The 13,892-nt window shown below is 40.2% G+C and overlaps 1 protein-coding gene across 7 annotated transcripts in view; it reads right to left on the bottom strand.

The window, feature by feature from the left end:
• SORCS1 (sortilin related VPS10 domain containing receptor 1) overlaps nt 1-13,892 on the bottom strand; it is a 572,111-nt gene that overhangs the window by 129,784 nt on the left and 428,435 nt on the right. For all 7 annotated transcript variants that reach the window (XM_060099829.1, XM_060099837.1, XM_060099849.1 and 4 more), the window contains exons 8-9: nt 13,568-13,657; nt 6,337-6,516 (exon numbers count right to left, since the gene is read on the bottom strand). In XM_060099829.1, the coding sequence (XP_059955812.1) occupies nt 6,337-6,516; nt 13,568-13,657 (270 nt within the window). The remainder of the gene's footprint in view (nt 1-6,336; nt 6,517-13,567; nt 13,658-13,892) is intronic.

Here is a 13,892-nt window from a genome sequence, read left to right as displayed (position 1 = left end):
ATGGACATTATAGGAAGTTGCCTTTCACTCATTCTTTAGTACATGTACTCAATAGTTGTTCAATTAACATTTTTTGAATATCTATCACTTATCATGCATTCTAAGCACTGGAAATATAGCACCTAGAATGTCTAAGTAACTTTACAGTCATGCAGCAGGGTTGTCTTTTTTAAGAGTTAGAATGTGCTAGGTGCTGAGACTTGGATTTCTTTGGTGATTTAAAGAATGAACCCCAGATATCTTCTTTGTTTTTTAATATTCACCTCTAGAGGGTACTCTCCAGTCCTGATCTTTCATATGTTCTGCACAGAGGCTAAGTTGGGAAGATCTTACACAGGAGTTTTTGCTTATTTCTGCCTCCGATGCTGATTGGGAGTGATTCCTCCCACCCTCTCTGTCTCAGATTACATATCTGAAGTGTCAAAATTTGAAGAGAGTAAAAATATGAATCAACAACAATGGCAAGAAAGAGAACATATTCATCACCATGATTTCTTTGGGCTTTGGAGATAGGATATTTTTCTGTTCTAAAGAGAGGATCCCAGCCAGGAGAGATGCATACTCATCAGGGGTCCGGGGTGCCTCTGAGATCAGGGAACCCATTGCCAAAAATGTCTAAGTGTTCTTTCCTTCCCTGGGGCCTTGGTCAGGCAGCATCACCTACCCACGGAAAGAGTAGCCTTAAATAATTAGATGGTATATTCTATGTCCTGTAATAACTATGTCCTGGATGGGAGACCATTTTTCCTCCCTATCTCTTATGCTGGATTGTAAGAGGTAGTCTTTTCCCAAGAATCAAGGTGTAAGCTACATCATCAGAACTATGGAGCTTTCTCTTTTAAAGAGAAGGTATTCATAACGTACAGAAGATGCTATGTGTGTAACAGAACATGCATCAGTCATGGTTGCGTCTTTCATGCAGCTCCCTGTGCCTCACTCCTACATTCTGTGCATTCTGAATTTGTCAGCCAGGTGACTTCATTCCCAACACAACCCTTTCGCTTGGTTGGGGTGAACTGTCGTTGTCCATTAAGCCAAAGGGCTCTTCATCATCATTAATTGATACCTCTTCCCCAGAGGAGGGAGGATATTGTCCAAAGCTGTCAGACCCACTCTCATCACCCACACCACAGGAATACACTAAGAATCACACATCTCAGACACTCTCATCACACCTCTTTTGCTCTGGCCACCATCAGGCATGCTGTCTTCTGTGACCCATCCCACATGGTGCCACTGGAGAATTTATGCTATTCAGGAATGACAGAATTTTAGGACAATTATTTCTAGGATTCTCTTGCACAAATATATCCACCAGACAAAATTGGGAGCCACAGGATAACACAGCCTGAATTCACCTATAACTGCCGGCTCAGGACTTGGTTCAGAAGATGGCAAAGAGGTCCACAGCAATCATCTGCTGATTCTGTTTATGCTGGCTTTTCCTCAGACCATTTTCTTCTTCCTCTCTGGTTTCCTCTATAGCTAGGTCAAGTCTAATACTATATATCCTGCTCTTTAGTGTGCTTCTATCTTAGGGTTATTACTCGGCCAAAATCAAATACAAGCAAAAATACTGATCTTTCTGGACACACATAATAGTTTCTAACTAAGAGTTTGCATATTAGGGTTCAGATCCGAATTCTGCCACTTATTAGCTTTGTAATCTTATAAAAATGATTGCATTCTCTCTGACTCCATTTTCCTATAAATGGGCGTGATGATTATAGTCCCTGTGTCATAAAGTGAACATATAGACTGAATGAGATAATTATGAAAGGTTCTTTATAAAGTGCCTGGCACATAATGGTACCCCAGATATCATCTACTTAGTATGATCTTGCATCAACAAAAATCACTCTCTAGCATTTTTTTCTCTGTAGCCTACTTTCCTGGCTCACATGTCTCGACTCTTTTGAATGGGGTCCATGGCCAATGGTCAACTCACACTGAGGGGAAATTCTGGTATTTCAATAACTAAATCATGTAAGATGGGCCCCCAACACTTTGTCGCCAACATTTCCCTACCTCATCACATAGACACATATAGTTCTAACGTAGAGAGAACCACATCTGTTGTAAGGTTGCAAGGAGTGAGTGAATAAAATGATTGATTTGAATGAGAACTGTGTCTCCCCCTGCATTTCCCACAAAGACTCACCAACAATACACATGCTCGATACACAGACTCATACAGTCATACATTACACAGCTCGCCTCTGTTAACATAGTATAAAGAGCACATAAGAAGAGCAGGCAATTGGCACGTACAAGCAAAGGATGCATGCCATCCTCCCCAGTCACCCCCATATGTGAGCAGATGTGTACTCTATGTATACTCTGTCACCCTCACCTTGCATATTGCTCATCTCTCCTCCTTATTAATTCATCTATGGATTTTCTTACTTTTCATTTATCTCTAACCACTCAGCACTCATTGCAATTCTACTGGGAAATTCAGGCTGGATGGCTTTCAGCTTCCTGCTAATCAGAACAATCAGATTTAAGGAACATTTGTGCCAGGTTCTGTGTCAGCCAATATTCTCTCTACCTAGGTAATCAGCAGATATGGCACTGCCGTTCTGATCACATCCATTTCAATTCAAGTTGCTGTGAACTGCCAGGCTAATAAAACAAAGACTCTTCTTCCCCGGCCCCAGGATGCAGGACACCTTTATATAATGTAGTTACACCACTGTTCAAAGTGATGATAATAAGAGCCAGCAGTTTCCCAACAGATAGTCAACCGCAAGAGACACACAAAGGGAAAGCATAAAGATTACCAAAAAATGGTTTGTCGTGTCCAGAGGTCATTCTATTTCCTCTTCTCACTCCCTACCTGTTAGTTATTTTTGATTTCAGAAAACCATTCACGAAAACAGTTGCAAATAACAGGAAATGACAAAGTCATTCTTGTTCAAATTTGTCATCTTTTCCATAATCAAGGGACTAATTAAAATGGTCTCTATTTTGGCAGAAAAAAAAATTATCCAGAGAAATTATTCCACATTGACTTGAAAAGAGGGGAAAAGATAATCAGGAAGGAAAAATGCAACCAGAAAATCAAATGTTTTCAGGAGAGCAAGGACAGAGCCGAGACCAGGGAAGCAAACTGGGTGATTAATGTGGGACAGCTGATTAGACTTCACACTCTCAGAGCAAGATATTTCCACTGTAAATGCTGGATCAAGGCAAGAAATCATATGGCTTACCCTTCCCCCTCCCCATATCCTCAAGTCCATTCTCAAGTAGGTCTGTGACGAAGCAAGAGAGAGGCATGGACATATATACACTACCAAACGTAAGGTAGATAGCTAGTGGGAAGCAGCCGCACAGCACAGGGAGATCAGCTCGGTGCTTTGTGACTGCCTGGAGGCGTGGGATAGGGAGGGTGGGAGGGAGGGAGACGCAAGAGGGAAGGGATATGGGAACAGATGTATATGTATAACTGATTCACTTTGTTATAAAGCAGAAACTAATAAAAAAAAACATATGGTATTTCAAAAAAACACGCTTAAAGTTTAAATGTTTATAACACATTTACAAAAGAGGAAAGAAATGTTGCAATTTACATTTGTTTATAAGAAGACAGCTTTGGTGATAAAGGATGTCATACGGCCCTGCTAATTACAATATGGAAAGAAGCAGAGATCCAAAATGGTGGAAATACTTTGGACATTTAAACAATGTGGGTAGATTTTAAGACCAGAACACTGTTCTGGGGCTTAAACTCATTGGAACATAATATCAATTATACTATCTATAACTTGTTGAGTATTGTATTTCAGGCACTGTTCATGGTACTTTAAGAAGATTAGCTTATTTCATCTTCAGAGAAGTCCTATCAAGGAGGTACCATGTTTATCCCCTTATTTTAAGCAAGAAAACTGAGGCTCAGAAGTTGTTGGATTTATCTCAAGAATATATATATGTGGTGTGGCCAGGATTTAAACCCAGACAGCCTGACTCTAAAATTTACACCCTAAATCAGAATTTTACCCTTACATGAATTTGAAGGTAAATCACCAGAATATGTAAATGTTTTCCAGAATACATGTTCAGTTTGAGGCTGAGATATATGATACTATATTTATCTGGAACATGGGCAGGAAATGAAGTGGAAGAAACTCGTGAATGTATAAAAAATTTGCAGCGTATTTTTCTAAATATATACACAAAAACTACATCCTATGCTAGTCTACCATAATTTCCATCACAAATACTTGAGTTCCGAAATGGGCATACAGTTTGTTAACATGCCTTTATACACACAGAGAAGTTTAGATACTAGAAGAAAATTCCCAAGAACTCCTAAAGATGAAGGTATATAGATAGCATTAAAAGGAATTCTAATAATAGGTTTAAATTTCTTAAGTGAAATTGGTTTTTTTTCTTTGACATACTGGATATGATTCCTTTACTTCTCATTACACAAACAACCTCTACTCTCTGAACTTATCCTTCACCAAATGATGACATCATTATGACGGAACATATTTGAATAAGTTTTATAATTCTTTTTCAGATAGAATATAAGTGTATGATTGCACTTCCCAAATTCTGAATATGTTTCATAATGGATCATTATATCCCATTATAAATCCTTCATAGCAAAAGACTGACAAATGGCTAAAATCCATCCCCAAATAGCAGCTTTCTTTTCACCTGACTGTGCTTTAAATGGCCATTAAAGTGTTGGTGTTTGTCATAAAAGCTAACTGATCCAACATATGATTTTATTTTGAAGCTGGTCATTCTGAGAAACAAAGGGTCAGAGTTCCCTTAGGGAAATCTGGTAAACTCTGCTTTTTGTTTCTCCTCCTCACCCCTCTTTAGGAAAAGAAAGACGTATTGATCTTATCTCATGCATTGGCCCTCTGAGAGGATGGCAATTAGCTAATAGAGGTTTTGCAGTCAGAAAGGTCGTCAAGTACAAGGGAGTGTCTTTTGTTTTTTTTAATATTTAGCTATAATCATTTTTTTTTTAATTTGATTTTAAATAGATCTTTTTTTTTTTTTTTTGCGGTATGCGGGCCTCTCACTGTTGTGGCCTCTCCCATTGCGGAGCACAGGCTCTGGACGCGCAGGCTCAGCGGCCATGGCTCACGAGCCCAGCCGCTCCGCGGCACGTGGGATCTTCCCGGACCGGGGCACGAACCCTGCATCGGCAGGCGGACTCTCAACCACTGCGCCACCAGGGAAGCCCCAAAATTTGATTTTATATTGGAGGATAGTTGATTAACAATGTTATGTTAATTTCAGGTGTACAGCAAAGTGATTCAGTTATACACATAAGAGGGATAGATTGGGAGTTTGGGACTGACATATGCAAACTGCTATCTTTAAAATGGATAACCAATGGATAACCAAGGATCTACTGTATAGCACAGGGAACTCTCTCAGCATTCTGTAATGACCTAAATGGGAAAAGAATTTGACAAGGGAGTGCCTTCTGATGCAATGCAAAGACATCCTCTTAGTTCTTTCTTCAGAGAGATGTAAGGGAGCACTGCCATCGCCTCTTTGCTCCACCCCTGACACCCTATTAGCCCCTCAAGACTATTTTCAAATTTCACACTCGGCTCACTCTTATTCAAACCCTTTAATTGTGTGACTGCTTCCCTAGACACTTTCCAAGCTCTCTGGGGCTTCATGGCCTGTGGACTTGGTCAACAAAGAATCCCTCCCATTCTCTAGTAGGTCTGTGTCTTTATTCCCGTCTTACCCCTAGGTTCAGGACCTTTTTTTTTTTTTTTTTCTTAGATTCCATATATATGTGTTAGCATATGGTATTTGTTTTATGGGGAGGGGGAAAGGTAAGCTGGGACAAAGTGAGAGAGTGGCATGGACATATATACACTACCAAATGTAAAACCAATAGCTAGTGGGAAGCAGCCACATAGAACAGGGAGATCAGCTCGGTGTTTTGTGACCACCTAGAGGGGTGGGATATGGAGGGTGGGAGGGAGGGAGATGCAAGAGGGAAGAGATATGGGGATATATGTATATGTATAACTGATTCACTTTGTTATAAAGCAGAAACTAACACACCATTGTAAAGCAATTATACTCCAATAAAGATGTTAAGAAAATAAAAAATTTAAAAAAATAAAATAAAATAAATAAAATAAAATAAAGAATCCCTCCCAGAGCTGTTTTGTGGATTGCAAATTAACCAATAAAAATGTTCTGCAACCCCGCCTCCCTCTCCCAAATGGAATGAGGCCACATAAGGAGCTAGTTATTAAAATGATCGAGGGAACGGCCAACTTGGGGACTTCAACTGCCAGTCCCAGCACTGCAGTGGCTCAAGACCACACGTGCCTTGTGACATACCTCATAGAGATCGATCATGACGTTGCCCTCAGGGCCTGTGCTGCTCTGGACATTCTCCAAGGCCAGAGTGAAGTAGACACCACGGGTGTCTGAGATGTAGAGGTTGTATGTGTCGTTTTGGTTCCATTCTTGGACTGCTGCGAACACTTGGTTCTCATCAGTGCTGATGACATGCATGTCCTGAGGAAAGACGCAGGGAAGGAAACAGGAAGAAGAGTTTTATAAGTGCACCTGGCACGCGTCCACAGAGTGGAATGCGATGAAGGATACCAGAATAGGCTCATAGGTACTGTGAGGCAGGACAGAGATTTTCCTACAGCATATTTGTGACATAATAGTTAAGTGTTGGTCACGTATTTCCTTTGTCATTTATGAGGTTAGGCAGTAAGGTCATCAGAAAATAGGACAGGGAGATGCTTGGTAGCTCAGTTACAATTTAACTACCTCATTAGATAATTTGAAGGATAATTTCTCAAATATGTATGAGTTTGGAGAATCAGGCATCCTGATAACTTTGCCAAGCACAAACATAGTACATGTTCAAAAGGCATATATGGGGCAAATATGAGGGGCAGCGAGAAAACAGACAAGCTTTGCATCTCTCACTGTGGTCCAGGGACCAGCAGCATGGGCATCACCTGTACGTTTGTTAGAACCTCAGGCCTCACCTATCAAATAGAAATCTGTATTTTAATAAGGTCCATGGATGATTAATATGCACATTAATGTTTAAGAAGCACTTCCCTAAGGCTCAGCAAGCCCTAGAGGTTCCAGAGGAAAAATGTTCACCTGAGACCCCCAGAGCACTAATCTTCAGGTTAATGAGTGTTTAAGGGTTTAGCTTATCAAAACCTGTACCCTGAGAAGTTCCCCAGGAAACCTTAAATAAAACAGGGAAAAAAAGTCTGCATAAATGATGATGTTTTCAGACTCTGTGGTTGTCCTGGAAGATAGAAACAAGGCAGACGTAATGTGGAGGCAGTGAGCAGATGTCCCTGGGCTGGGGATTCCAAATCCTTTCTCTCCCCATTCAGAACTCCAGAGGAGTGGGCGTTCAGGGAGAGGCTGACATAGACCAAGGCTTGATGTCTCAGACCAAGGCCTGTTGTCTCCTTCAGGAGATCCTGCTCATTGCTCTCGGCCGCCTTCCCCCCTTCGCCCAATGTGGTGCACATTGGTATCGTGTTCAAAAACCAAAGAGCAAAACAAAAACAGAATTATGTATGAGGCTAAAGGTAAAAGAACAGCCTGGAAAGATTCTTGAGGCTTTGTGTAGCTCAGTGCTCAGATCCTCCCAGAGGGATCATCCACTCTCCTTGAAAAGATTCAGGAGGTCTGTCGATCTTCCTTGGCAACAACTCCAGGGCTGGAAAATTCTACCTAACTTCAAAATTTCCCATTGTAATATATGCCCACGTTCTCTCAATCAATCAATCAATCAATCAATCAGCAATTCAGCTTCAACTGTGCTTTAGACTTAGAGGAACGAGTCTGTCATTCCTCTTGAAAATTGACCATAGTGAACTCATATGATTCCAGAAGAAAGAAGTCCTTATCCAAAGGCTCTTGTATGTCTGACACCTTCTCAGGCCTTACTGCCATACACTATAGAGTTTGATAACGTTTTCATAGAATAAGTGGGGAGGCCAAAAAATGAATCCTGCCCATGAATTCAATTTGGTTGATAATGCAAACTAAGGTTTGGTATAAAAGTTGGCCATATCTTATATCTGCCCAACGCCTATGTACATTTCTTCTGGCAACTGTAGCTTGATGTTCTTTGAAAAAACATCTTCATCCTTCTCAGACAAATTTCCTCCCTATGCTCAGTCTTTGCTACTTTCTCCCACCCTCAGCACCAGAAGTGAACTTGTAGGCCTAGCATTCAGAAAATTCCATTTTCCTGATGACCGTGATTGGATCAGTGATGGCAAAATCAGTAAGACATGATGCTAGAATGACTGTGGAATCATTAGAGAGAGAGAAAAAAGTTATTTTTTTTACTGTTAGTTTGTAAGCAGTTGGAATAAAAATAAAGTCTAGATCTGATGGAGACATATCCTGGAGACAGAGGATAAGCCAATCTTGGAAAAACAGGCTCAAAAGGTGGAGAGAGATGGCCCAAATTCTATGATACTCTTTGAGCCTCTGAATGTGGATATCTAAGGAGCCTGCCCACCCACAAACTTGTTTAGTTAGAGAGGACAGTAGAGCAAAATGATTAAAAGAATGGTCTTTGAAATAAAACTACTTGAGTTCAAATCCCGGCTCTGTCATTCAGCTGTGCAAACGGAACTTTGTGCCTCAGGATTTCCACCTGCAAACTAGAGATAATAGTATGCCCTTCATGGAGTTGTGAGGATTAAATTAGTTAGTAAGTGTTAAGCATTTAACCACAGTGCCTGGTGTTAGCATCTGCTCCATACATGCTAGCTATTTTCTGTTAAGCAAACCCTAAATCCCCTTTGTTGATTAAGCAAGGTTGATTTGGCCTTTCTGTTCATTGCAAATATTAGGGTGCTAATACACTTAACAAAAAGTGGTTCATCCAAATGTTTTGTTTCTTTCTAATCGAGGGAATTAACTGTGGAAACTAGTCCAAAGGCCATTCATCCACTGAGGGCCAAACCTTCTATGGCTCCCCATTTCCTATAGGACAAAGATCAAAGTCCTTACCCTACCACTTAGAACCCTTAAACAACTACTCCCAATTCATGTTTCCTTCCTTGTTAGCAGGATGTAGCTTCATCCCTGAATTCAAGTTAAAATATTTCAGCAGTAACCTGGTCCCTGCATAACTGCGCCTTTGGACCCATTAAATAATCCTAGGGGCCAGAGTAAATCATCCATACTACCGCAGCCCACTCAAACTTTTCCTTGGTCGGTGTAAAATGCAAAACACAGATGCATCAAGTACTTAAGTCACTTAGAGAACTAGTAACAGAGCAAAAACAGATTCAATGGCCATCGCTAGATAAGGGCCAAGGGCAGATCTCTCTCTATATATAATCTAATTACCTTGAAGAGACTGTTTAAAAACTATGTTGGTCTTAAATATTTTAACTGAAACGTCTGACATATTTAACTGCCATCTTTCCTTTCTCTTCTTGCCTACACGCGCCTATATCAGGAAAATATGTTATTTCACCCAAAATGGCACTTTATGTTGAAAGCTTATACTGAGATACAAAATTTTAGACCAAGAAGTGAACCCTGAGATGTTCTAGAGCACTTCCCAACATCTGTTCCATAGGACACCAGTATTGTTCGATATTAATAGATTTTTTTTGAATGGATCCTTTTGTAAAACGTTTTGATTAATGCTAACTATACAGCTTTCTTGCTCACAGGACATCCTAGAGCCTTTAACATATCAGCGAGCTTCTGTTAGTGTCTAGGCAAGGAGCATGGAATGGAGTTTATTTCTTTTTTTAAACTCACGATCACAGAACCAAATTGTCATGAAGCATCTCTATGGGCATTTTATTGAGTAATGAGTTTCAGAAAATATTATTGTGAACCTAAGCTCCGTATTTTAAAAATGTAAAAAAAAAAAAAAGAAAGAAAGAGAAATTGACAAACCAGTCCAAGGTTCAAAGCAGGGGAATGACAGATGTAGGTCTGGAATTAGGGTCTCTTGCTGTGAATCAAGCAGCCTTTTCATCACCCACACCCTAGTTCACATTGATCTTCTCCAACACAGACAACTAATTCTAATATTACCTTACTTTTATAGAGTATCTGTCCTCCAAAATGCTCAAAGCACTTTCATATGTGTGGCCTCATTTATCTCACTTGAGTAGCTCAGAATGAGCTCCAAGTATGGTAAGGGAGGAAAACTGTCACTAGGTCTCCCTGTCTGGAGGGCCTCATGCTCTTAATGGTAACAGCAATATTAAAATCTCCCCACCTCCCTCTCTGGTCATCTTTACCATTGTATTAATTTTTTTTTTTTAATACAGCTCAGGGTAACCTCAGTCTTTCAAGAGTTGATACAATGGCAGGGGATAATTAAAGAAAATTTGAGCATGTAAGTGCAGGTTTGTCTCAGTTCCTTTGGTGGGCATGAAGCTTTGTTCTTTTCCAGCTGCAGCAGCCCTGCTTTGATAGAGGGTCCTGAAATAATGCATCTTTGCCATGGATCCCTCCACCCAAGCTGGGGCTTCTCTTTGAAGGTGTAATGGGATTGTAATGAGGCATCTCATTTCCTTAAATAATAAACACCCACTTGGACCAAATAGTACATTCATTTGCTGTAGTGGTTCCGATTTTTCTGGGGACAAGCTAAATTAATCACCCCATTCTACCCTCGGACCTCACATGAGGCTGACTAATGGAATATGCTCATCTGGGACAGTGTGGGAGGGGCCAGACAGCCAATTCAGGCTCAGACTAAAACTCTTCCTTCCAGATTGGCAAGATGCCACTGGGGGCAGCTGTCAACAGTGATTGGTATGATGGCTATGAACAGGCAATGCCCAGTATGTGTTTCCCAACCCTCCAGCCAAGGGGCCAAGTGGTTTCTTTGTTTTAAAATACCATTCTGAGGCTGCAGAGATCAATGGGACTTTTTCTCTGGATGCTTCTCAGTATCTAAAAATTTGGGGGGGGGGCGGGTGCTGCTCCCTTTTAGTAATAGAATCTATTAATTTATTTAGAGAGTAGAAAAGTGTAATACAAGGAATGCCAGTTTGGGAGTCACGAGATTCAAGTTCTAGCCTCAAATCTGCAGCAAGAAGCATTTGGTTTGGCTGAAACTTATTCCACTCAAAAAGTATATTCCCAAGAGTAAGTAAGCACGAGATGAGTGGCTTGAAACTGCTGTTTCCTGATGTGGTCCCAATTCCCACAGGCCTCTTGAACAGGAGCATCTCACTGCATTGAGTATGTTCTTGTTTTTAAAGGTGAAAATCTTACAAGCCAACTACTTCATTTATTGGTCAAAGATGGCAATTTATTTCATTGCTCAAGTGAAAAAAACCAAAACAACAAAAACAAAACAAAACAAAACAACCACCAGCTCTGCTGGACTTACCAAGGTAACATGATCACCTCCCTCATGGACCTCCCTAAAAGATTATCAAGGGTAATTTTAACAACACTCAGTTTTTCTTTTACATACTGACTTTACCCAATTCTCATCTAAAGCACAACTCCAATCTTGTGTTTTTCTTTTTGGAAAATGTTTTAAGCCAAATCAAGAGCAAGGAGCATTTAAACATACACAGGCATAGGCATATAGTTCTGGGCAATTACAACTGTCATTAATCTCTTAGCAGCTGAAAAAATAACTACTAATATGGAAATAGTTCTTTGCAGTTAATCGTGTAATTTAAGGTGTGTTATTATCTCTAATGGGCTGAGGTTTACAGCCCACTTTTCACTATGCTAAGGTTAGGGGCAGAGTGCTGGCCAAGGACGAGAATTCTGCCTGGAGAAGCCACTGGCTCTCCTGGGAGAGGCGACCTGCAGCGCCCTTGTGCTATATCTATCACTGATTCCCTGGGCAGGTAGCTGATGTTGGTCCAAGATAGCAAACTACAAAGTCATGGATAAAAATACAAGACAAAGAGTCATGAAAACACAATTGAAAAAGAAGTTATTTATGTTCTTTGTTCAACCAAAGGTTTCAAAGCTGAGCTATATTTAAACCTACACAGTCCCCTTCTTACAGCCACACACATCTCCCTTGCTCTATTGATCAAGGCACACCTGTCAGAATGGCCATCATCAAAAAGTCTACAAATAACAAATGTTCGGGAGGATATAGAGAAAAGAGAACCCTCCTACACTGTTGGTGAGAATGTAAACTGGTGCAGTCACTGTTGAAAACAGTATGGCATTTCCTCAAAAAACTAAAAATAGAACTACCATATGATCCAGCAATTCCATTGCTAGGTATATAGCCAAAGAAAACAAAAACACTAATTCAAAAAGATAAATGCACCTGAATGTTCATAGCATTATTATTTATGATTGCTAAGATATGGAGGCAACCAAAGTGCCCAATAGCAGATGAATGGATAAAGAAGATGTGTGTGTGTGCATGTGTGTGTGTGTGTGTGTGATGGAATATTAGCCATAAAAAAGAATGAAATCTTGCCTTTTGTGACAACATGGATGGACCTAGGGAGTATTATGCTTAATGAAATAAGTCAGAAAGAGAAAAACAAATCCTCTATGTTATAGCTTATATGTGGAATCTAAAAAGTAAAACAAATGAATGTATATTAAAACAACAAACAGACTCACAGATATAGAGAACAAACTAGTGGTTACCTGTGGGCAAAGGGAAGGGTGGAGCACCTAGATAGAGGTATGGGATTAAGAGATATAAACTACTATGTATAAAATAAATAAGCAACAAGGATATATTGCACAGCACAGGAAAATATAACCACTATTTTGTAATCTATAAAAATATTGACTCACTATGTTGTATACCTGAAGCTAATATAATACTGTAAATCAACTATACTTCAATAAAAAAATTAAAAATAAAAACACTCACATGTCAGTGGTTGTTGCTAGAAAAAAAAAGAAGGCACAATACATTAACAATTTCTGGCTACTTAAAATACATCACGGGGCAGCAAGACCTCAAATCCACAGCTTTGAGCTCCCAAGTCAGTTTCACTTCCACTAGGTGGCGCTCCATATTAACGCAGTTCTTCAGTGTTTGTGGAGAGAGAGCCTGGGGATGTTAGCGGTTGGGAGTCTTTTTAACTTTTGTCTGCCACTCTTTTTAAAGGAGTATGTCTTTGGGAAAGTCTAAAAAATTAGCTATGTCTCCGAACCCTAAAGACAACCAGTCTCGTAAGTTCCACTGGGAAAGAAATTGATGAATAACAACAAAATGGTATATATGTATTTATCATACCTGTTGCACTGACATACTGTGCATCCAAAGCATAGTTTCTGTCCTGCTAGAAAACCAATACATCCCACTTGAAAAGCAAAAGCACATCAGTCATCAATTTACTCAGATGCTCCTACAGCAAGAATTCCAAAGAATTAGAGAGAGAAAAAGAGAGAACGAGAGAGGTGGGGGAGGGAGGGATGGACCACTGAGAGAGAAAGGAGGATAAGGAGGTTGGCAAAAAGGAAAGTAAAGAAGTGAACCTGAGAAACAGAGATGGGGGATGAAAAGAAATAAATAACTACGAGAGACTGAAAGGGTCCTTGGGAAAAAGAGTAGATACTGAAATAGAGAAATTGATTCAGGCCATACCTTGGGCAAAGCATATTTGGGCAGCTTCATTTGGGCAAACGCATTCTTTCGGTAGGAAACGTAGTAGTGTGGCCGTCCTCCTGATGTCAGCTGGAGCATAAACATAAAGGGTGTAAGAAGAGCTACTACGACAGTTACAGGTCACAGAAGGACAGCCCCTGAACGGAAGGGGGTAGCTGCCAACACAACAGCGTTAAGTGAGTATTGTGGGCCAGTGTAAAGAATTGGCATTCAGTTCAAAAACAACTTAGACAGTGTATGTGAATTCAGAGGCCCAAAGTGAACCCACTGCACAAAAATACAATTCTTCAATTTGCCCTGCGGT

The sequence above is a fragment of the Mesoplodon densirostris genome, chromosome 1 (assembly GCF_025265405.1).
Source record: "Mesoplodon densirostris isolate mMesDen1 chromosome 1, mMesDen1 primary haplotype, whole genome shotgun sequence".
Classification (NCBI taxonomy): domain Eukaryota; kingdom Metazoa; phylum Chordata; class Mammalia; order Artiodactyla; family Ziphiidae; genus Mesoplodon; species Mesoplodon densirostris.
This window is presented reverse-complemented; position numbering and strand designations above follow the sequence as displayed.